Source organism: Ursus americanus, chromosome 23, assembly GCF_024610735.1.
Source record: "Ursus americanus isolate L20-20 chromosome 23, mUrsAme1.1.p, whole genome shotgun sequence".
NCBI classification, from domain to species: Eukaryota; Metazoa; Chordata; class Mammalia; order Carnivora; family Ursidae; genus Ursus; species Ursus americanus.
The window spans coordinates 10700578-10726074 of NC_142149.1; the positions used below are offsets into that span (position 1 = coordinate 10700578).

The window sequence follows — 25497 nt, forward strand, 5'->3', positions numbered from 1 at the left end:
CACCACTCAGGTGCCCCTCTTCATGCTTGAATTTTTAACTGGCACCTGGTCTTGGTTTCCCTAACGTAGCTGTGAATATAGAGTCATGGGCTTCTTATTGTCTTTGAACTGTTTTGCCACTCTGGAAATTGCAGAAATGTTAGACTCATGCAGATGACTCTTGTCTCTAGAAATGCACATGAATTTTGTCCAGAGAAATGCAAATGATTATTACCCTGTGGATATAGACCAGTTTTGCATCCATGAGTAAATCTATTTTAGCACTCCTGATTTGTATGTGTGTGTGTGTGTGTGCACACGTGTGTTGCTTGAATTCTCCTTTGAACCAGGGGGAACATCTGACGGATTCCCCCATTATATAATGAGTTAAATAAAATCTTTGACGTGTTCATTTTGTATTTGTATGTGACTCATGATTTCACCATTAAAAAATGTTCCCCCTTTAACTTTTCCTTTTTATTCCTTTCTTCCATTTTAGCATCTATTACAAGGACCAAATCTAGCCCAGATCCTGTTTTTGTACGGCCTACTAGCTAAGAATGATATTCACATTTTTAGTGACTTTATTTTTAAAAAAATTTGTGGCATGGGAAAATTGTACAAAATTCAAACTTCAGTGCAATAAATAAGATTTGATTGGAATGCAGTCATGCTCGTTAGTTTTCAGCTTGTCTATGGCTGCTTTCCTGCTACAACAGCAGAGCTGGGTAGTTGCTACGGACTGGGTCTGATATCTTTGCCCTTTACCTCCTTCCTTCTCTTCTACATATGTTAACTCCTTCCTAGATCCCGCTTCACTGGACTCCCACTAACCGAAAGCCTTCTGAAATCACCTTAGTTCTCTGAGTATATAACAGAACCCCTGTGAACCCTCTTAGGACTGGAGGGGTCCTGGGGCTGCCACCAGCAAGTGCTGTTTTGTTCCCCATGCTGTTCTCCCTTCCAAAGAGCTATCGCTGCTTCACCGATGTTCTGTTGGCCAAACCCTTGCTGCCTACCCTCTGCCTTCCCCTCAATCCAGCCCTGTATATTAACAAAAACTGTATTCAATGATCATTATTATATTTTGAATTCTATCAATTAAAAATTGTGGAAATTGGTTTTCTCTCGTTGTGCATATATATTTATTTATATACATATGTACACACACACACACACATATATATAATCTTGAATTTTGCCTCTTGACCTGCAAAACCTAAAATACATATCTTTAGCCTTTTCTAGAAGAAGTCTGCCTGCCTTGTTCTATAAATGACAAGTACTATTCTAGCCCCTGGGGATGTAACAGGGACCAACAGAGAAGTAGTTCCTGTCCCAGTGGAGTTTATATTCTTACAAGGAAGAGTGAAACGAAACAGATTAAAAATTATACAGTTGACCCTTGAAAAATACAAGCGTTAGGGTGCTGAACCCCTGTGCAGTCAAAAATCTACATATAATTTTGACTCCCCCCCAAATTTAACTAATAGCCTACTTTTGACCTAAAGTCTTCCCAGTAACACAGTCAATTAAAACATAGTTTGTATGTTGTATGTGTTACACACTGTATTCGTAAATGAAGTAAGCTAGAGAAATAATAAAGTAAGTTAGAAAAAAGAAAACGTTATTAAAAATGTCATAAGGAACAGAAAACACATTTATGGTACTGTACTCTATCTATCGAAAAAAAACAGCATCTATGCGGACCCGCGCAGTTCAAACCTATGTTGTTCAACTGAGGAGGCTTAAGAAAGTATCTTGTTCTTAGATAATAGACACCATGGTGTTTAGAGGGAAAGGACCATAATGTATGCTACTTACTCTCAAATGGTTCAGACAATAAAAGCAATGTGTGTGTCCACAACGTTTTGAGGAGAAAGGGTACAAACACAAGAATTCTGTGTCCAGCTGAATTGCGATTCATGTATCAAGGCATAAACATTATAAACATCCAACCTACTAAGAGACTAGATCTTCATTATTCCCACCACAAGAAATAAATAAATAGAGGCTAGTGCTACGATGGCACCCATACTGCAGTATTTCAGTGTACGAAATCGACATGCTAGACAGCTTTTAGTTAAGCAATGTTCTATGTCAAATGTATTTCAATTTGTTAAAGACGTTTCTCAGATGATCCTGATGCCCAGCTAGGTTTAGGATCTACTGACATCATACTCTGTTTTACAGTTGTATATGTGGATTTCTCCTCCACTGCAGTTCAAGTTTCCTAAGGACAGGAACTATGTTTTTCAATACTGCTTTCTCTTGTGCCTTGCACATATCACAGTAAGAACTCAGTGGCATTTGTAGAATTCAATTGCATTGATGGCTGAAAGTTCCTGCCAATTAGAGGCATATCATTCTACCTTCTTTTCTGTGTAGTAGCAATATATATATTATATACATAATATATATATATAAAACTTTATGATTTTGATGCAATTGTAGATATTGTAAATATTCTTTGCGCTAGTAGTATACAAATTCACTTTTCTCTTAGTAAAATGATTAAGTGTAAGAGCACCCATTGAAAAAAAGCACTAAAAGAAAATATCAAGTTGCTGAAAGCTCGGGGAATTGGTAGTGATTTCTAAAGCTTAGAAAACCTGGGTCAAGGAAGGCAAATATGTGCCTCATATTCTTCCTTCTCATTTCCAGTGCCTCTTAGGAGACATTGCAACAGAAGAGGGCACTCTTTTTTCACTTAAGTGAGGCTTCGCTTTAGAATCCTTCTTTGCTTTGCTTTGCTTTTTAATTTTTTTAAAAGTAATGTCTATGCCCAATGTGGGGCTTGAACTCATGACCCTGAAATCAAGGGCTGCACGCTCTACCAACTGAGCCAGCCAGATGCCCCTAGAACGCTTCTTAACCCACATTCCACACAGCCACGAACAAATTCTGTGGAGCAGCATGTGAATAAAAAATTGGCTATCCATTCTTGAAATAAAGGAAAAGATACTCGAGTTTTTTTTTTTTAATGTAACTTCTTAAGTCCTTTTAGTACTTTCCTCCTTCCACTTCAGTGCTTTTTTTCTTCCTCTTTCTCCCCCTTCTTTGCTTACGAGTTACATGTTTCTCTCTACTTTTTAGTGGTATGTCAGCGGGAAATTACCTTGGTGCAATGATAGCCTCCAAGTCCACTGCCAAGGGGCTGACCAGAAAGGTTGACAAACCAAATTAAGATGTTGAAATCACACTGTCGAATCCATTTAAAGCATCTGGCAAGAGGCAAGGGGGAGGAGATGCAGGAGATTAATAGTGTAGTTTGGAAAGGGTGTAATTGACAGGGAAGAACTAAATTACCTGACTCTTGTGTTATGAAATGTTCATATGTCCTACCTCCCCTTTTTTTCCACATCAGCTTTCCCCGTTAATGTGTTGGCTATGAGAACCAGAGCTGAGAGTGAGGTAAGAAGACTCGGCAATCGAAGGTACCTAGAGCCAATTCGTATTTTCTCTACCAGACCCAAGGACTGGTATGTGGGGCCATCGTTGTAACTCAGCACTGATGACTTGCTGAGCTCCTATGTATTTTATCTAACTGGCTTGAGCAGAGGACCCATGGGGCCAAAGGGCGTTCCTCGTCAATGTCTGGTGCCTCATGGGTCTCATGAATATTTATTTAGTGCTTATGTGGTAGCATTGGTAGTAACTGCAGCCTCCTCTCAAAAAACTTCAGGAAGTTAGAAACACAAAATGTTTCAACCCTACTTCTTTCATGTGACACTGTTTTCATTTTCTTGGTTAGAATGTATTATTATTACAGTCAATACTTATTTGGTTTCTCCCAACCTTTGAGACATTTTCTTTATTCAGTCCTTCTTCTTACCGTCGCTTTGTCCTTTCGGATTCAACTTTTTTCTCGCTGAAGTACATCTGTTAGTAGCCTAGGTCTGTTAATGGTAAACTCTATTGATTTTTTTTCCTGAAACTGTCTTTTTTATCCTCATTTTGAAAGACAGTTTAGCTGAGAATTTCCTGAGCACTTTAAAATTTTTATTTCCATCTTATCTTACAATGAGTTGCTGGATTTTTTTTTTTTCGTCATTCTAGACGCTTTGTAGATGTTTTTTCTTTGTTTCTTTCTTTCCTCCCCCCCCCCATTATGGTTTTCCCCTTGTTTTTGGTGTTCTTTAATTTTAAAAAGAAGTTTCTGGATATAGTATTGACTTCTTGAAAATTTATCCTGTTGAGGACTCATCGTATTATACCACAGGTCATGTCTTTCTTTCTTTCTGAAGAATTCTTTGCCATTTTCTCTTTGAAAAGTGCCTCTTCCGCATTATCTCTTTTCTCTCTTTTTGGAACTTTTTTTTTTTTTAAAGATTTTATTTATTTATTCATTCAACAGAGATAGGGACAGCCAGCGAGAGAGGGAACACAAGCAGGGGGAGTGGGAGAGGAAGAAGCAGGCTCCTAGCGGAAGAGCCTGATGTGGGGCTCGATCCCATAACGCCGGGATCACACCCTGAGCCGAAGGCAGACGCTTAACCGCTGTGCCACCCAGGCGCCCCTCTTTTTGGAATTTCTCTTAGATGAGCATTGGACCTTCTTATTCTATTCTCCATCTCTCTCTCCTTTTTTAAATATTTATTTATTTAAGAGAGAGAGAGCACAAGCAGGAGGATCAGAGGGAGAAGGAGAAAAAATCTCGAGCAGACTGCACACTGAGCAAAGAGCTCAATGTGGGGCCCAATCTTAGGGCCACCAGATCATAACCACGAGATGGCAATGTGAGCGGAAACCAAGAGTGGGATGCTCAGCCAACCGACCTACCCAAGCATCCCTATTCTCCATATCTCTTAACGTCACTTTTATATTCTCTGTGTTGTTTTAATCCTCTGTGCTGTACTATGGGTAATTTTCTCACGTTTATTTTCCAGTTAAATAATCATCTCTTCTACTGTTTCTAGTCCATCTGTTAAACCCATCCGTTGAGTGTTTTATTTTCAATAGAATATAAGAATTCTATGACAGTAAGGAATTTGTATATCTCGTTCACCATTTTATCTTCTCAGAGAGTGCTGGAACTTTGTGGATATTCAATAAATATTTTTTTTGAAAGAACTAATGAATCAATAAAGTCTATTTTTTTTCAAAAATTTCCCCCCAATATTTCTATTTTTTAATCTTATCTTGTTCTTTCACTTTATTTTTATTTTATGTTCCTCCTTTTTTGTTCTTAACCATTCTTTTGTAGTCATATTAAGGTGTTTTATTAACAGAAGTTATCTGGGCACAGATTTTTTTTTTTTTTCAACTTGGTATATCTGCTGAATCTCTCTTGTGGTGGATTGTTCCCTTGTGTACAAGGCATGCACATTCTATTGAGAACTTATCTTCAATGAAGGTAGTTTATTCTGTGGGATTCCTTTGTGCCCTGAGTTGGGCAAGTGTCCTTACTACACAGTTTTATATTTGTTTCTCTAGGGGGTTGGCAGTTTCTCTGTTTCTAAGGCTGGGCTTCTGTTTTCAAATGTAAAACTGGATATCCATAGACTAGGACTTTCTCTTTTCATGGGAACCGTGACCCCCCCCCCAACCTCTATCCAACCTAGGCTACTGGGTAGAAGATAAGCTTCTTGGCAATTTCCTTAGGCTTCAAAAAGTGACAACCTCTTTAGGGTCCTAATTTATGCAGCAGTTTTAGCTCCAGACTCATTGAGTGGCTCTAGGGCCTCACCTCTTGGTCCTGCAGGAGGTTAAAACTTAACTCCTGGCTCTGCTTACCATGACTTTGAATTTCTTCTTCATTTCTGGTGTCTGAAGTTTTTACTCTCTCAATTTTGAACTCAGCTTTATAGTTTAAAATAGTTATATTCTATCCATTATTTCTATAAATTTAGAGGAGGTGTGAGTCACATGCCATGGCTGTGATTTCTACTTGGAAAGATGATTTGGTTCTCCCGATCTTGCTAACAAATTTCATCCAAATTATCTAAGAGACTATCACTAAGAATCATCATCTCATTTTTTATTCTTGGAGTTTTCGGCAACAGTCTTATAGAGACTACCATTCAAAGCAACTCAATAAATAATACGGTGCTAAATGCTTTGGGACATATAAAGATGACTAAGGTGGTCTCTGTTCTCAAAAGGCAAACTTTTTAGAGCAGGGAGATTATGAAAGGTTCATAAATAATCTTGAAGCAAAAAGTCTTTAAGTGCTACAGAGATGCATACAGCTTTAGAATGATGCATGATACATTTATTATTAAACAAAATACAAAGCTTGTTAAGAGAAGGAAAAGAGAACTGAAAAAAGGCATTTTCTAGTGGTAGTAACAGAAAAAAAATGTCATGGTAGAGGTGGTAGTTGAAAGGTGTCTGGAGGAATGAGTGGGATTTCTTTCTTTCTTTTTTTTTTTTTTTAAGATTTTATTTATTTATTCATTCAACAGAGATAGGGACAGCCAGCGAGAGAGGGAACACAAGCAGGGGGAGTGGGAGAGGAAGAAGCAGGCTCCTAGTGGAGGAGCCTGATGCGGGGGCTCGATCCCATAACGCCTGGATCACGCCCTGAGCGGAAGGCAGACGCTTAACTGCTGTGCCACCCAGGCGCCCCTTGGGATTTCTAAAGGTAATAATAATATAGGGGAAAGTATTTGGAGAGAGAGTGGCTCTTCCAAATTGAGGGAAAATCATAAGCTTGGATTAGGAGATACGAGTCAGTAGAGGGCATATATAGGGAACAAGTAGTCCAATTTGACGGGTTAGGATGCTGGAATGACAGTATTCTTAGAAAGTAAAAACTAAAAAAAAAATATTTGAAAAAAATTTAAAAAGAAAAAAAAATTTTTTAAACGTAAAAATGAAAGAAATGGAAATAAAGCACGAGTGGGGATGTGGATGGACGTACAGGTAATTAAATTTTAAATTTCTTACCGTCCCATTTATCCAAAAGGAAAGGAAGATGTTGGGTTTATTATTTAAGGATGCATTTAAGAACCAGGATCACTTAAAATCTAGTTTGGGCAGTTTCTTCTTCCCCACGTCCCAAGCCTCTGATTGGTTAGTTTCTCTAGTTCCCAGGAAGGGAGGGAAACTGAATCAGCATGTTTGTCTTTCAGGAACACGTGCGTCATCTAGTGGTAACAGCAGGCAATGACAGGTAATCCCAATTCTCTCTAGAAACCCTTGTTTATTTTTCACTTGTTTATATTACGATTAGCTAATAGAAATGGGCCAAGTTCTGACTGGATAAGGAAATAAAGTGGTTTAAAACAGTACCGCATGATCATTGGGTTAAGACAATGTGGAATCAGATACAAATGGTTTAGGCACCAAGGGCTTATTCAGTATGAAACGTGAAAATTTCACATCTGAGACTTAACATCAAATTGTATTTTGGGATGAACCTTACGGCAGGATCTATCCGAGTTTGTAGAGAGAGCTGAGAATAAGAAAGTCAGTGTAAGGGAGGAAGAGGCTGATCTACTGCAGATTACAGTACTCTTCCAGAATTTTCTGTCCTTCTCCTTTCCCTAACCCCTATTCAGTCTTCAGACCCTAATGTGACTTTCTGTGAACAATGTTCCTTCACCTCTCAGGTCTGTATTAGACGAATCACTTACCTCCTCCTACTGACGACTATGGCCATGATGCTACGACCACACTGTACCGTCACTCCCGATTTTATCGAAAACCCTCCTTACGATTTAAACTTCTTAACAGCTTGCACTCTGCCTCTTTCTTTTTCTATTCTCTACCCGATGTTTAGGAGGGTACCTAACATATAATAGGCATTCTGACAGATATGACTTACAGAATGAATGGACAGATTAATGAGGAGAATAGCTGTGGTGGGAATGTGTAAGGAAAAAATATTGAGAGTTAATATCGGTAAAGTTTAAATGAAAAAAACATTTTTTAAGGCATATTACTAGTAGAAAAAAAGCTTTTTTTTTTTTTCATTGTATATCGATTCCTCCATGATGTCCATTTATTTGTAATCTCTGGTGCCTTCTAACTTTCAAAATACTTCTCTCTGCCTTGGTGGGGGAAATAATAGTCCATAGCTCACACTGTCATTGTAGAGATTAAATAAAAGACTACATGGGAGGCCTATACAGCAGCGTGAAACACATATTACGTGCTTCATAGTTGGCTTTTATGATTTCAGTCACCTCATCTCAAAAACTCCTTTGAAGCAACCCAGTTACTCAAAGATGGTAGATATTTTCTATCCTATTTTACAAGTTGGAAAACTAGTCATCACAGAGGCTAACGACGCATCTAGGATTATGGAGTCACATGAGTTGTTAAGTTTATGAATCCACAATATCGAAGTAATAATTCGTTGCCCTTTCTATGGCATTCTGTTGCTTACTTAGACAGAGAGAAGAAAAGAAAGGACATTTGGATGCTAAATAGTAAAAAGGCTATAAGGCAGAGAATGAAACCAAGTTGTAAGAGGTGTATTATTTTTCTATTGCTTCTGTAACAAATAACCACAACCTTAGTGACTTAACCTGGATTTATTATCTTATAGTTCTCTGGGTAAGAACATATGATTTGCTCTGTGATAAAAATCAAGGCGTTGGCAGGGCTGCATTTCTTTCTGGAGGTTCTCAGGGAGAGTGTTTCCTTGCTTTTTCCCGCTTCTAGAGGCTACCTGCATTCTTTCGCCCAGCCTCAAAGCCAGCGGTGGTGGGTTGAATCCTCACTTTGCATCACTCTGTCCTGTTCCTCTGCTTCCCTCTTCTACTTTTAAAGACCCTTGTGATTATAGCGGGTCCACCTGGATAATCCAGGATAATCTCCCTATTTTAAGTTCAGCTGATTAGCAAACCTAATCTTTTTCCGTGTAAAGTAATATATTCCGAGGTTCCAGGGATCGGGGTGTGGACATCTTTGGGCAGGTTGTAGGCCATATTCTGCCTATTGCAAAGGGATAGGGAATTCTAAGGGGAATACTAGGAAAGGGATCCCCAAGGACGAAAGGGAGGGGCAGGTGCTTCCGGGCACAATGTTTTCAACTGGAAATGTTAGAGGGATTGCTGCAGGCTATCTGACATATATTATTAACTCACATTGATTTTGGCAGACAAGAAAACCTCTTGATGATTTTCACATGGCTAAACCAGAATCCTATTTTGTACTTCCTTTGTGCTTTCATTTTTCAATGTAAACCAATGTAGGGACTTTCATATATTCTTGTTAAATTTTATCTTTATATTTTAGCACAGAGTTCGAGTTGTTAATATAATTTTGTTTCCTAGTCCTGTCTTCAGAACAGAACTTTGGCTACAATTATCCAACTTACTTCGAGTGTACTTAATTATAATTATATCAAGCCATTATGTTGGAGTCTCATCCACGAATATCAGGAAAGACTGGATTAAATGCTTTGCTGAAATTAATTTCTATCATGATTATACAATTCCCATTTTAATTCAAAATCACATAAAAAAAGAAGAACAGTATGACTTATCTTTAGTTAGTCTAGTTCTTAGTGACCACCAACCCGTCTTCTAAATGTTCACAAAATATATTTAACTGTGAACTCTGGAATTTTACTTTTCTGTTTTAAAGCTTTTAGTGTCTACCTCTAAACCAGTTTTCGAACGCAGGTGATGTGTCGTCTTTCTTTCATTTTTTACAGTTTCTCCGAACTTACCAGTCATGGATCTTAGGTTACCCGTGAATAGCTGTGGGATGTAATTTGTGCCTGGAAACGTGAACTTGTTTGAAACAGATAGGTGCCTGACTTCTGTCCCCTCACGTCTCTCGAATTTCACTTCTTTCTGTACTTCGTTTCACCTTTACCACCTTAAAGTCCATTTTCTTTACTGAAGAAAAAACACACAGATCGAGTCAACTCTCCTTTTTAGCCTTTACATTATTCTCTTAGGTAAATTGATAATTTTACGTTTATAAAAGCCTAGGCAGGCATAATTATTTCTCTGTGCCCTCTATCATACTCCGTGCTTGTTAAACCCACCTTCCCACGTTTTCCTCTTGAAGGTACCAGGTAACTCCAGCCCTCAATGTTTTCTCTACGGCACTTTATAGTTTATACCACAGTGTTTAACGGTGGAACAAGTATCACCTTCCATTTGATGCTCTTTAATTATGTATTTTGCTGTCTCTTAGAATAGTTGTTGACTTCTTTGCCTTTTTTTGTTCAACTGCAAAGTCAGGGTTCTTGCAAAGCAAGAATACCAGGTTCTCCATATATGCTGTGGGTTAGCTGAGTTTTTTAAATATCAAATTCGGCTAGGTATTCTTCACATATTAATCTCCTTGACTAATTTTCCTGTAATAAAAGCCAAGCAAACTAAAACTACCTTTAGAAGTCGTTCTCATCTCCAACCTTCCACCGATTATTAATTAATCATTTCTCTAAGCTATTTAATAACAATCTCAGCCCCATTTGAGATGGCAGTTTGGAATTCTATCATTAAAGACACAAGATTCTCTTTCTACTTTGTCAGTCAAGGCTGTGTTTCTTTATTTGTCTGGCCTTATTCTAGAAAAAGATTCTAATTTGAAGCTCTTCTAAATTATACCTAATTTAAACCCTGAATTTAGAAACCACATCCCTTCTCTTGGCACTTTTTTTAGCTTGGAGAAATGGTAAATGTTTAAAAACAAGAAATTATAAAAAGTGCTTAATAGTGATAATTTAAAAATGGTATATGTAATTTTCAAAGCATTGATAATCATGCAAAATAAGGTACTGATGTAACACTGGGAAAAAGCTTCATTCTCTTTTCTAAATTAAATACTGTCAAAATTCTGGTTCACCATTTATTTTGTTCAGCTAGGCAACTTGTTAAATCTCAGTCTATGACTTCTACGATCTATGTATTCCCATGTGATTTACTTGTTTAAAAAATCTATTAATGAGATATGGGGATTTGGGTTGCCGTCATGACAACCACGCAGGATGGCTTGTTTGCTATTTCTTAGATACAGAAGCTCAGAAAGGAACATCTTCCCTGCAGATGCTTATTTAGTACTGGGACCTGGTAACTATGGAAATTTAGATTGAGATTATGTGGCTAAATTGTTTACAAGGTACACAAAAACCAATAAATAGCTGTCTCAAAGAGACAGTAAAATATGTTATGGTCAATATATTTTTTTACAGCAGTTTTTTAATGTAAAGGTCTTAGTGTTCTCTCCCTATAATTCCCCAAACCATATTATTATCCTGATTTTGTGATCCACCCTATAAGAACAATGTAATATCTTCCCTTTCTTTTATTACGTAGATTTTGTTGAGTGAGTGGTGCTATTTTGTGGGGATAATAATGACAATAATATTTGCTACCTCTTATACAAGTGGTTTTTCAACCCCAGCGTTATCAACAACACGTAACGCACACTATGATGCGTAAGACCTGGAAATCCAAATTGATATAAGAAGAAACTCTTAATCCCAGACTACTTACAATTTAATTAAAGAGACAGTACATAAGTAAAATGATGGTGAACAAGATGGGGACATGTGTGCAGTTGAGGAAAGGAAGATCATTTTGCCTGGAGTGAGTAGGATTTCGGGGAATTAGGTTTTGGTCTTGAAACAAGAGTAAAAGCACCAGCAGACAGAATGAATGACAGAGAGCCTTATAAGAAGAGGAAACTCAAGAAACGAATGCTTCGCATGGTGATAGAAAAGATGAAGAGACTTCTGAAGTTAGAGCAGGTTGAGGTTACTAGTGAGAAGTACAATTGCCGAGTTGAGGTGACTATGTTCCGGTAACACATTTTTACCAAGTTTATTTATCTTTGACCTCCATCGACACACGTGTGCACAAATCCTAGACCATCGGGAATTTATTCTTCTGAATTTGTAACTAGTATGTCTTAGATACTTCAAAAGACAAAAAATATAGGGCTGAATAGTTTTTATTACCTGCCTTCTTCAGTTTTCCTGCATAGTTTCTAGGACATTTCTATTTCCCCTCCTGAGCTCCCACTGCCAGATTTTTAATCATCATGGACTCTGCTAAACCTCTTTGAATTTCTCATTTAATCCGTTGGGTAGGAGAAATAAAACCCGGTTCCTTGATTTTTTCCCCCTTTTTTGGTAGAATTTAGCAGCGACGGTTGGAGAGATTTGGTTTAAATTTGAGAAGCAGAAAAACAGAGATATGTAAAAATACATGGTATACACAGGATTAACAGAATTTTTAAAAAGTCTTTAAATAGTTAAATTCCCCCAAAGTAAATAACTGCAAGAAATGTGACCGTATGGAAATCTGGAGAAGAAAATCTGTAACGCGAGCGTTGAGCTTTTCTTTCCTTTACAATAACTTCTGTCTACCATTTAGGTCACTTTGGGCAATAAAACTCAAAACATCGGTTTATATTTTTAGCAAAAATAAGTGCGGTTTAGAATCTCCCACAGATGCCTGTGTGTCAGGCCGTTTGGAAAATTCAGGATCCGCCACATTCCCAGACTCTCCTGAGGACACTTAAGAAAGTAAAAGCATCCTCGGTGTCCAGATGTCTCAGGTCGGTGTCTGATGGGGGAACTAGGCAGCAGTTGGGAGAGAACGAGGACACTGCAACCCAGACACTGCAGCGGCGAGGACAAGGGGCAGTGGAGTGAAAGGAAATGCAGTCCTGGGAGAGGGCCACTCAAAAGCCGGGAAAGACAAGAAAGGGTTCCCTAAAACTTGATGCCACGGGGGAGGCTAATGGGAGGGCTGCAGGTCAAGGTCAAACGCCAGGAGGCGGCAGCATTTGGACTCAAACGCTAGCCCCTGACTTCAGGCCCGTTGTTTTGCCTGTGCCTCCAGGGAGAGCATGCCGAGGTCTCCGCAGACCATACGGATCCCGAGCTCCAGGGCCCGGGCCAGAGACACTCAGGCTCTGCGGCTGGGCGCGCGCGCGCGCATGCCCGGGACTCAGCGCGCCCCCATCGCCCCGCCCCCTCGGAGCCCCGCCCCCAGGTGCGCAGACCTCACGGGTGCTTCAGCCCCACAGCCCTCGCGGGGACGCGAGGGGCCGAGCGCCGGGAGCGCGCGTGTCCGCAGATCCCCGTCCTTCGGGAGCCCCGCCCCCAGGTGCGTTCGGCAGGAGGCGGAGCGAGGCTTCCGGCGCGGCGCGCTCCCCTCGCAGGCGCGCTGCCGGCCCTGCGGCTCTGGGGCGCAGAGGGCCGAGCGGCGGGGGCGCGCGCGCGGAGCAGCGCTCTCTCTCACACACACTCCCATTTCCGTCACCCGCGCGGAGCGTCTCCCCAGGCGGAGCGTGTCCCGGCCTGACCGCACTGCTGCTCGGCCCTGAGGTGAGGGGGGCTTGGAGGGCAGCGGCGCCGGCGGCTCGCCCGCGGGGACGCCGCCCCTTCGGGAGTGAGGCGCGGAGGAGAGGCGGGCGAGGAAGAAGGGTGGCGGGGAGGGGGCCGAGGGGCGGGGTGCTGCGGGCCTCGGTGGCTGCCCAGGCGGCGAGCAGAGGGGGGCGGGAAGAGCCCCTTGGTGGGAGGAAGCGCGGTTTGCTGGGGGCCGCGATGGGGTCGCGGTGGCCGCTGCCCGGGTGTCGCGCGCGGGTGCGGGGGGCGTCGCGGGACGCCTGCGGGTCCCTCGCAGGGCGGCGGGAGAGGGAAAATGCTGTGCGAGTACGTTTCCCTCCAAACGCCTCAGGCGCTGAGCTCTGGTCACTCCCTGGGGCTCTCGCGGCGCTTCTGACCCTGGTGTTAGGAGAGTTTGGGTGAGAGGAGAGTGCGCAGGTCTCATGACATGATTTGGGGGGAAATGCCCTGATTCCTCAAAAACGCAAGGCAGAGCTCGGGCACGAAAAGATTTCCGCGTCCCAGGAAGCTGGTTAGGCGGGAGGTATCCATGTATGGGTTTGAGGCGCTAGTAGGTCGGAGGGGGTTTTTTCCTGTGCGCCCGAGGCTAACATGCGCCTTTTTGAAGAAGTAAGTCAGAAAGAATGAAGATGTGCTTTCTGTCGAGGACATTCGGAAGGAACAGAAGGGGAGAAGAGATGTGTCGGATTCCCAACTGTGAGCCAGGCTCCGTGTTAATCCCATTTCGTCCTGACCGCAACCTCTTTGAGGTTGGGTACAGGTTGAAAATGGGTCACAAAGAGGTTAAGTGACTTAGGAAGGTCTCAACTAGCAAAAAGGTGGAACGGAGATTCGAACCTAGGGATGCCTGACTCTAAATTCTGGTGCTTTCTTTACCCACCGTATTTTGTGTCTGCCCAAGAGAGCCGTATAATGGGTGTCTTCAGGGAAGACTCCATACAAGAGAACACTGTTAGGGCAGTTAAGGCCCTTGGGATGTTTGGGTTGAAATGAAACTAACAAGGCAATAATCCTTGACTGTGTGCTGTTCCAGTTTGTTTCCCTTTAAACAGGGTTTGGAATAAGCAGTTTTACAGCTGGGGTCAAAGCAAATCTATTAATATTATACATGTTTATTTCAATGTCTTTCCTATTCCATATACTGTGTGGGAAGAGTACAAAGATGAATACAGTTTTTATAATCTCTGCCCTAGGGTTCATTGAGAGGATGATCATGTAAAATAATTTTGTAATATTCTAAATCATAATCTTTACTAGCATGCGAATTAATTGGATTTAAATAGTTGTGAGCTCAAGCTTTTAGGAACCTATTATATGTAAGAAAAGGGATGGGATAACTGGTTATGTGGACACCATTGCATTGTTTTCCCATTCAACAACAAAAAAATATGGTCATAAAATTCAGGTTAAAGAATGTTGACAGTATTTTGCTTTATTATTACATTAGCTTCAGTAAATTTTAAAACACGAGAAGAAGAGAGTATTTATGATTTACCCCCTGTTAAGTTAAATTTTATGGTGCTTTTATTAGTTGAGAAACCAGTGATGTAATTTGGCAGGAATTTCTTTCAGGTCATCTGCCAAATATATTCTTAACCTCTTCTTCCAAAAAATAAACCTTAAACGCCAGATTCTGTTTAAGCTTTTATGGTTCAGATTTTTGACTAAAACAGAGTTATCAGGTTAGCCAGAAATGGAATATTATTGAAATATTTAGCATTATTGTAGGCATAGTTATAGGTGGAAGGATAGGAAGGATAGTGGGACATTTGGAAATTTCTTCTGATTGCTTCAGTTTTTTAGTGAAGTAAGAATTAAGGTTTTAATCTGAATGTGATGCTGCTGGTAGAAGTGAGTGGTGGTTTGGGGATTGGGAGAATGGATGGGCTAGTGAAATACATGATTACCAGGCAATTAAACAATTATTCTTAGGTATGAAAAACAAAGTAGAGGAAATACAGGGTACTCTATATGGGTGCACAAAGTAAAGGTGTCTAATCTAATTTTGCGTACTGCGTGTTTCACAACCCGTCTCCAGTGCCTGTCTTTTCAGTGTCATCTAGAGCAATACACCTGCCCCCTTAGCCCCAGTTCACTTTGTCCATGCCTCAGCCATGTCACAGGAATCCCTGTTCCTTATACAAGTAAAGCCCTTCTGGGACTCTAGCTTTCCCCTTCTTTTTCCTTTGCCTGAAATTTCCTTTCCATTCTTTCCCCAATTGGACTTATTACATTATATTAAATTTTATCTATCTGCAAAGTCATTGACATTGTCTATTTTTCCCCATTGTTTGATGCATAAATTTTAGTAAGTGTTCGATGAACTGGCCACTTTTCTTCTTTCTCCCTCCTTTAATCTATAACAGGGGTCAGCAAACTTTCTGTAAAGAGCCAGATAGTAAATATTTTAGGTTTTGTGGACCATATGGTCTCTATCAATTAACTCTGCCGTTATAGCACTAAAGCAATCATAGACAATATAGAAACGAGTGAGCATGGCTGTGTTTGAATAATACTTTATTTATAGTCATGAAATTTGAATTTCATGTAATTTTACATATCACAAATATTATTCTTTGATTCCCCCCTTCCCTGGCCATTTAATAGTGTGAAAAATACTCTTAACTGTGGGCTGTACAAAACAGGCGCTGCCCTGGATTTAGCTCCTACCTCCTTCATGGTAGTTGGCAGACCTTTGATCTATAAGGACTCTTAGCAAGCCCTGATAAAGGAATTTGCAGTAAGAGGATAAAGCAGTCTTTTTTGGTCAAGAATCTCATCGTTGAGTTCAAGATTAAGGCATGTAAACAAAAATAATGAGGACACAGTATGGTTACTGCAATTAGTTTACTTATTGGATATGGAAGTGGAAGAAAGTAGTGATAATCATCTTTGCTTGGTGGACTAGGAGTAACCTCTGACAGTTACCTGTTGGAGATGGGTAACATTTTCAGCAAAGAGCCTTTCCAGAAATCTTTGAAGCTTGCTAAAAAGGTGATTGACCACATCTCTTATCAGGATGATTCAATTTCTTTATTTTATAGGATATAATCTTCATTCATTTCTCTCAGAAATAAAACTAATACATTCCAAATAATTTCTAACAATTATTTCTAACAGTCCTTAACATTTTTTATTGCTTTTAGAAAGGTAAAATATATTTCACATCAGGTGTAATGTAGTAATCAATATTTCTTTAATAGATGAATAAATAAATATTTGATATTGAATACTGGGTTATATCATTTCTAGTCTTAAGTCAATTATCAGTACATTAGAAAAGGAAGATAGGCTTTAGTGGGCTTTGAATTTTCTTGCAGTTTATAGATTTAGTATGAATTGTTTTTATCTAGGAAAGTTAAATATTTGATTAAACCTTTAGTGATATTAGGTGTTTAAAACTTATCTAATTATTATTAAAAGCTCTACAGCAAACATAATGCATTCCCCAGGTATGCTGTTGAGCAATGGAAGTAACTTAAAATGTTTAAGAGTAATTGTGTGCTCTTATTTCTGCGTATCCGTCATTGTTTTTAGCATTGTTTTAAGAATTGGCTTTGTTAGGCAATTAAGATACTGGTCTGGTACGTCTTTGTGCTGGAACTATATCAGGTATTATAAGTTTTCCAAAAAGTATGATTTGTTAAAACTATGTCGTTAGAAGTTTTATTGTATTTCAGTTGTTAGCCTGTGCTTTCAAGGATCCTCTTCTGGTATATGCTGCAAAAGAGAAAGTCCCATGTGTTGTCTATTCAGAAAGCTCCTTTTGATGTTGTGTAGTCCTCTGCACCATTCACAGCTCTGCCGTGGCTTTCATGAACTCCATCACTAGTGAGTGAACTCCTGGATCCTGTTCCCGCTTACAGACGATGTCAAATGTGGGGCTGGCTAAGCATCCTTTCTTGCCTTTTCCTTTTATTCTTTTGAATGCCTTTATAAGGCTATAAGGTTTGAGATAATTAAAGAGAATTATAGTGCATAAAGAAGACATTTAGAGCCCTGTGCTAAATAATTTAGGCTTTTCTTTTGGTTTAGGAGAAGGCACCTGTCAAGTTAAACTCTTCACAGATGTCCCCTCGCTGGCCACAACTCATTTCTAACTTTGAAGCCTTGTTTTCATTTACACACGTCTGTCAGAAGCACCACTTGCATGTCACCTCTGCTGGATGGATCTCCACCTCTTTCAGGAAACCTCATTCACCCACCCATAGAAGTTGGTCTCATCCCAGAGACCATCTGTTTATCTTTCGGTTCAGTATAGAAAGCACAGCCTTCCCACGTCTTTCCTCCACTCTAATTTCCCATTTGAAATCCTGCAGAAGAGTTGGGGATGAGGGTGAGAAGAAAGGACTTTTGTGATTTACCCTACCAGTGGGAGTCGCAGGCACCCTTTTTTAATTCTTTTTCTTTCTGTCTTCTTCCCAAAGGGCAAACGTACTCAGAGCCAGTATGGTCTGGACACTGGAAGAGGAAGCTTTTCCCAAACACCCATAATTTGCAAGGAATCTTTTACAGTAGAGTAGTACTTCACATTATTATGCAGAGCAGACGTTGCCTGGTTTATCCCAAAGGCCCCTTTCAGTTGGGCCTGCTTAGACACTGTGGGTGGTGGGGGTGAGGAGGACAAAATAGTCCATTGTTGTGTCTGTTTACAAAAACCTGCTATAGCTTTAAAATTACTGTTTAGATAACATTAAACTAAAAAGTTTGTGAAAAATCAATGTTAAGAATGTTTCATTTTTTAAGAGCCAGACCAGGTGTTTCATATCACGAAGGAAACAAGCAGCCAATTGGATTTTCTTCTTTAAGATGTTTGAATAAGTTGAATAGATAGAAGTTCAAGGTTATTGAAATGTAACGTTTTCACATGATTAGACTAGAGCTTGTGAATTTAAGAAACATTACTATGTTTAGGCCAGTGTTATGAGCACACTGAAGGTGCACACACCAAGTTGTGTCTTTCCACAATGTCTGTTTTATTCAGTCATGAAGCAAGGTTAACATTATTATAAAGGGATTACAGGATTCCAAACTCAATGACATTTCACCATGTGATTAACTTGGCTTCTTAGCACACAAAGCAGGACATTAGACAAGTCGCACTGCAAACAAGATAACACAGAGGGTAGGAAGTTAATGAACCAAACGTGAAGTCGGTATGTAGGCTCACAGTTGAGATAAGGCATCTGTTTTGTCCAGGTCAGCTATTGGCACTTACTGCTTACTGTGTTTGAGCAGTGAAGAATCTCGGTTCCTTTCGGAGATCAGTTGGACAGAGCCTGCAGCGGCAGCTGCCTTTTTAAGTGGTCAGACATAGAGGGGTCAGGTCTGAACAGTCTGACAGTTCACCACAAAAATCCTCCGTTTTTAAAGGGATTTAATCAGTCTTGGGCCCCCGCAGACCTCCTCTGCTTCTGCTTGGTATCAGTTCGGAGTGTCATCAGCTGCTGCTGATCTTGGTGATATCTCCTAGCTGCAGTACCTTTAATTGATTGTGTTCTTGTTTGACACAGGCTCCTGCGTAGCATGGGTGACTTCATCTTGCTCTCCACAGTCAGTCATACTGATCCATCATTATAATTTTATAACAGATTTTTTTAAAAGATTTTATTTATTTATTTGACAGAGAGAGAGACAGCCCGCGAGAGAGGGAACACAAGCAGGGGGAGTGGGAGAGGAAGAAGCAGGCTCCCAGTGGAGGAGCCTTATGCGGGGCTCAATCCCAGAACGCTGGGATCACGCCCTGAGCCGAAGGCAGACGCTTAACGACCGTGCCCCAGGTGCTCCTATAACAGATTTCTTAATCGTTTTTGGCTCTTTGCACTTTTACCATCCATTCTGGGAGATTTCCTTATTCAGCATTCTTTCTAACTCACTGATTTGCTTCAGATGCTGTTCACCCCATCTACTGAGAATTTTATTTCTATTAATCTGCTTCATTTCCAGGTTCCAGGTAGCTTTTTTTTTAATTGCCTTGTTTTCATTTCATGGATATGATATTCTTTGTTATCCTTTTGAGGATATTAGTTGTACTGATTTTCAATGTGTATGAATACTTGCCATACATCAGACACCATTTTCATGTATTTTTATTTACGTGTATTAATTCTTTTAGTCATTCTAATAAACCAAAGAAGTGGATACTATTATTATTTCACTTACAGATGAGAAAACTTAGACATAGAAAAGTTAAATAACTTGCCCAAAGTCTCAAGAATAGTAAGTGGCACAGGCTGGATTCATGTTTTAATTGGTTTGCATCCAGAGGTCACACTCTTATACTGTACTGTCAGTTGTTGGGATTGTAGACTTCGGTGTCTCCTCTTGGTATTATTTTTATGTAAATACTTACTGATTTCAGTTTCTTTCAGCATGTCTGAAGATGCTGCTTAGATTTACTATGGCCTGTTGTTTTTTTTGATTGTGTGTGTGTTGGGGCAGGGGACAACAGTGCCAGCCTGCTGAAAGTCAGAAGCCACCTAATGGCTTGCACTGCCTCTCAATTTAAATACAGGCACCTGCTCTTCCAGAGGGAAGTAGATGAAGAGGTGAGGTTGGGATTTTACCTGATAAATTAACCTCTTCTTTAAAAGGTATTATTTTAATTCAAAATAGAAATCTTTTTAAAGATTCAAAGTCAAATGTAGATGGAGTATCTCCTTTCCATAAATATTAAAACAGCTGTTAGCCCCATTTACGTTTGCGTTGATTTTGAATCTTTTTTGGTGGAGGAGAATGACAGATGATAATGGATCAACTCAGCCTCAGATTGATGAGATTATCTAGCCAATAAGTAGGAAATACTCCCCAAGAGACCTGGGGACAACGTAATGCAGGACGATTTGACTAAGGAAAAGGATGAGGACAGAAAAATCTACCTAAAGAATAGAGAGCTCAGGAGCAGAAGGGAAACAGCATGAAAGCATCTTATGCTTTGGAGGAAAGGACATAAAACGGAGAATTGGATAGACACCAAAGTGACTTCCTTGATTAGTTACTGTGTGTTCTCTTCTATAGAAACATTACCCTGTTAATATTATTTTAAAGTAACTTGAAGAACTCTACATCATTCAGTGGTTCTCAACTTTTTATCTGCCCTTAGGCACTCCCAATAGTATCAGTGGAATTCTTCACTTTGTAAGGAGGGGAGGTAGACAGGTTTTTAACATTCCCCTTTTCATACTCACTTTGAAAATCACTCTTGTCCTTATGAATACTCCGTTACACTGTTACATTAGTTAAGTGTTTTTGGTTGTGAGGAACAGAATCTGATTCTTGCTAGCTTATGTGAAAATAAAATTTATTGGGTGGATAACGGCATTTCACATACTCTTAAGAAAGAAAAACCAAGTTTTGGGCACAGGAGGTATCATACTTTAGGGGACAGCATAGTACCAAGAGTGCATGAACTTTCTTTCTTTTTTTTTTTTTTAAGTACGCTGTATACCTAACATGGGGCTCAAACTCAACGAGTCGCATGCTCTTCCCACTGAGCAACTGGGGCCCCTGAATTTTCTTTCTTAAACGTTTCCATTAATGTAACTGTTTACATGAGTCCAGTCTCCTGATCTCTTGAAAATTCTGTACTGCCAGGAGAAAATTGAATTGATACAGATCAGAGGTGGCTGTAGAAGTGGTATGGGGATGGGAATGGTTCGTGTATCTCTTGGCATGGTGGGAGGGTGGAGGGTGATGTGTTTTTGAAGTAGTGTTGGGGTCCAGAGCTGACGGCCAGTTCTTGAGAGGTCTTCGTTTTTATTAAAGAAGTGGGACAGGACCCTTGGGCAGGACCGTTGGGCAGGAAGAGCTGCTGTCCTGGGATTGTGAGGGGCAACTGATTATATACTTTGGGGTTGGGGGAAGTAAAGACAAAGGGAAGTTTCAAAAGGATTTTCATATGCTAAAGAAGACTCTTAGGATAGTGGAGGCCTGGCTACTGTTAATCTGAGGTAGTTTTTCCCTCTACCAAAGTTTTAACATTAAGACAGTTGGGAGCTTCCTGGAGGAATGTTATGCTCTGCCTGCCTCAAGTTATTGTCGATGGGCTGCAGGTTATAAGGACATTTAATTTTATCTATATCTCCTTCTGCCTTTGTTTCCCACATCAGAGGGTAGAAGTAAGTTTTGCTGTAAAAAGCCCTGACTAGTGGTGGGGTGGGTGCAAGTTTTCATGAACTTCAGACAAGCCTGTTAAAGACAAAAACCCTGAGTACAAGGAGCAGTTCTCAAGGAAGAAAAATATTTGTGAGTCCATCAGCAACTTTATGAGGAGCCTGTTTTCTAAAAATGAAGACTTACTTAAGCATGCAGCATTCAGTTTGAATGAATAATTCATTGGTGCCCACTAAATCAATGTGTTTTGGCAGATAATGAGAATGTTCTTGCTGTACTGGTTAATGTTTCTGTTTGTGTTGTAGTAAATCATCCTTCAATGAGTAGTTTTTATTTTTTTGTTTGTTTCTTCTTTTTGGCCCAGAGATGATTATCAGTTCTTTACAGAATCTGATATAACGTTAATGAGATGTTGGAAGAATTTATTTTTAATGTATCCTCCATTCTTGACTGCTTTATTAGTTGTTTTTAATTTACTTATTTAATATTTTTTGCAGTATGTTTAATTGTGTGATTTTTTAAAAAAGATTTTTTAAAGTAATCTCTAAACCTAGTGTGGGGCTTGAACTACCAACCTTGAGATCAAAAGGTGCATGTTTTTCTGACTGAGCCAGCCAGGCACTGCTATAATTTTTTTAGCACATAAGTAACACGTATTAATAGGAAAATTGAGAAAATGGAAAAAAAGCACAAAGAAAGTAAGTTGTCTATAATTCCGTTGTTAAAATCTCTCGTCTTTGTGCACTTAAAGAGAATACTTATTTAATCGAAACTTAATTTATATTTACTTTTTTGAGTAAGACGAGCTGCCTCTAAAATGTTTCCTGCTTTTTTTTTTTTTTTTTTTTAATCTGGGTGGATATGGTCAGTCAGCTTGGAATGGGTTGTTCTTGTTTTGGAGGGAGGTCACACTAGTGGCCCCCATCAACTAAGTTTATATACAACAAGGCAACAATTAATGTTCTAGAAGATGGCCTAACAGGACTTTTTTGTTGTCTCTTTCAAGCTGCCGTCTCAGTACCCTTTGGTGTGTAGAGATTCTAGGTTACTGGGGTAAGCAAATTGGAATAAAGACCACAGAGATTGCAGTTGAGACTCTGACCACTTCTCTTGAGTTCAGCTTTAATATAACCTGTTTGAGAAATTGAGAGAGCTCCAAAAGAGGTCCACTGGCAGAAGGAGCTCCAAGGACCTTCAAAGGGTAAAGTTAGGCTGGAAGAGGAATACTGGACCTGTGACAATGATTTAGGTCATACTGTTTTTGTTTTTAAAGATTTTATTTATTTGAGGGAGAGCATGAGCTGGGGGGAGGGGCAGAGGGACAGGCAGACTCTGCATTGAGCCAGCCTTGAGGCTCAAGTCCTAGGACCCTGAGATCATGACCCAAGCTGAAGTCAGATGCTTAACCGACTGAGCCACCCAGGCGCCCCTAGGTCATACCGTTAAAAAAAAAAAAATTAAGGTGAAATTTGCTTCTATCACTTCGAAGTAAAACCCCTTACTCATTGAGCAGTTTCTCTACATTCTCTCCCCAGCCTCTGGCAACCACTAATCTCCATTTTATTTCATTTCTATGGCTTTATATATTCTGGAAATTTCATATAAGTGAAATCACATAATGTTTGATCTTTTTGTCTGGCTTCTTTCACTTAGCATAATGTTTTGGAGGTTCATCTAGCATATGTCAGTACTTTATTCCTTTTTATGGCTTAATAATATTTAATTGTGTGTATGTATCACAATTTGTTTATCCATTCATCTCTTTATGAACATTTGGGTTGTTTCTATTTTTGGCAATTATTATTAAGAGTGCTGCTAAGAACCTGCGTGAACATGCACATGATTCCCTGTATTCAGTATTTTGGGGTATATACCTCGAAGTATTCTTTTGGGCATATATCTAGAAGTGGAATAGTGGGGTGATATGCTAATTCTATGTTTAACTTTCTGGGGAGCTGACAAACTGTTTTCCTCAGCAGTTGAGCCAGCATTCCCAGCAGCAGTGTAGGAGTATTCCAGTTTTGCCATAGAGTTTCTTACGAAAAATCTGCTCTCCTTCAAGTCATTATTCCTCTATAGGTAAAACATGGTTCTGTGACTGCATTCAAGATTTTTTACTGTCTTTATTTTTTAATGTTTGATTATGATATGTATGGATATGGATTTACTTTGATTTATACTGTTTGAGATTCACTAAGCTTCTTGGAACTTACAGATTTTTATCTCTTGCCCAAAATATTTTTGATCATTAACACTCTTTCTTCTCTCTATTCTGGAACTTTGATAATTTGAATGTTAGACCTTTGTTGTTGTCCATGGTTCTCTAAGACACTGTTAATTTTTTTAAAAACCTATTTTCTGTCTGTGGTTCAGGCTGGATAGCTTCTATTAGTCTGTTAAGTTCACTGACTTTTTCTCTTATCTCTGTTCTACTGTTGAGCCCATTCCATGGGGTTTATTTGTTTGTTATTGTGTTTTTCTGTTCTAAAGTTTCTATTTGGTGCTACTTTATGTCTTGTTTCTTTGCTGATATTTTTTATTTTTCATTGTTTTCCAGAGCGCTTGCTGTTGTTTGCTGGAACACTTTTTAAATATCCACTTTAAAGTTTTTGTCTGAATATTCCAAAATTTGTCATCTTGGCATTGGCATCTCTTGATTTTTCTTTTCTTAATAGAGTTGATATTTTCCATCCACTTCTTTTGCTGAGTTGTTTTGGATTGTATGACACTGGGTTTTGTTTTGATTATACGGAGAGTGTTGATAATTTCGTCTAGCATGCTGCCAGCCTGGTTAGGTTCAGGTCACAGGTTTCATGTGTGCATTCTTTGAGCTGTGGTTCTAATTTCAGTTTAGTTTTCAAAAGCCCTTGTAGTATCGTTTGAATCTGTCCTGTGTAGGCCACCTGATGATCAGTCTGGATCTGGGCAGTAGTCTGTCTTTTAGTTCAGTTCCTCAGGTCTTGGGTACACAGTATAGGATTAGATCCGTGTGTGCCCAGCTTGGGAGTTAGTCCAGAAGTTAATAAACAACTTTATCATGCTGGTTTCCAGAGCTCTCCTTCATATTTGTTCTCCCTTCTACTTTCAGATTCCCTATGGCTTCTCATTTCCATCCTGCAGCCAGAATGCTAGGGTTTATTTGCCCCATTGGGGCACACACTTGTGCAACTGCATCCACCACATCCAGGGCCCAGTGGCAGAGAATGAGAACGCCTTGGGATCTGGCTCCACCTTTTTGGAGCTATAGCTCCACTTACTGGAGAGAAAGGTTTCCCTGCCTCAGAGTTGGGGCTGCATTAACCTTTCATTACTGCAGTCTGACACTGTTATCAGGTAATTGCTTGGAGATGGGGGCAAAGGAGAATGTAGAAAAGAAAAAAAGATTGGGTATTTTTGCATTCTCCCTGAGCAAAAGACATTCCTTTCCGAGTTGTCAAGCCAGAACTAGAGAGCTTTAGGACCTTGGTTTTTCTGCCCCAGTGCCTACTTCCAGTGCATTTCAGTTTGGGGGATATGAAAAGAGAAAAAGTGGTGAACTGACTGTTGGTTGTGGGGATTCTGAATTCTGGTTCCTTCTTGTTTCACGTGCTGCTATGTACTTTTCAGGGTCTTCAAATTGCTGTTTCATGCTTTCTGTCCAGATAGGAGAGACAGCTTGTAGTATGCTTAATTCCATCTAACCTGAGACTGAAACATCTATCCGTTTGTTTTTGCTATTAAATGGCATGTGCTTGATTATGTGGTTCCAGTTTTTTTCATGTTCTCTTTTAACAGACTGATCCAGAAAACATGGCTACTGCAATTAGGGAGGTGGGAGTTTGGAGACAGACCAGAACACTCCTACTGAAGAATTACCTAATCAAATGCAGGACTAAAAAAAGTAGTGTTCAGGTAAGTTAAATGACTTTCTTATGCCTTCTTGCAGTTTTTGCACTGACATATTCCATCTTTAAGAGAGGATTTATTTTTCTGGATACATTTTTATTATAATTTTATGTCATTAGGTCTCTCTAATGTGCTTGGGAAGTAAAAACTTGTGTCAGCACACAAAAGTACCTAAATTACCTAATGCTTTCTGAATGTTAAACATTTTAATAACGATTCATAAATTTAGTTAATTTCTGATATCATTGTGTAAG

The 25497-nt window shown here is 39.7% G+C and overlaps 1 protein-coding gene across 6 annotated transcripts in view; it reads left to right on the forward strand.

Moving 5' to 3' along the window:
* ABCA5 (ATP binding cassette subfamily A member 5) overlaps positions 1-25497 on the forward strand; it is a 121790-nt gene that overhangs the window by 40645 nt on the left and 55648 nt on the right. For 3 of the 6 annotated variants that reach the window (XM_087854175.1, XM_087854176.1, XM_087854178.1), the window contains one exon: positions 25133-25249. In XM_087854175.1, coding sequence (XP_087710301.1) covers positions 25148-25249 — 102 coding nt within the window. In that variant the 5' untranslated portion in view covers positions 25133-25147. Of the gene's footprint in view, positions 1-13036; positions 13226-18882; positions 19027-25132; positions 25250-25497 lie in introns of those variants that run through there. The other 3 variants (XM_045813895.2, XR_006782697.2, XM_087854177.1) reach the window with 3 other exon arrangements.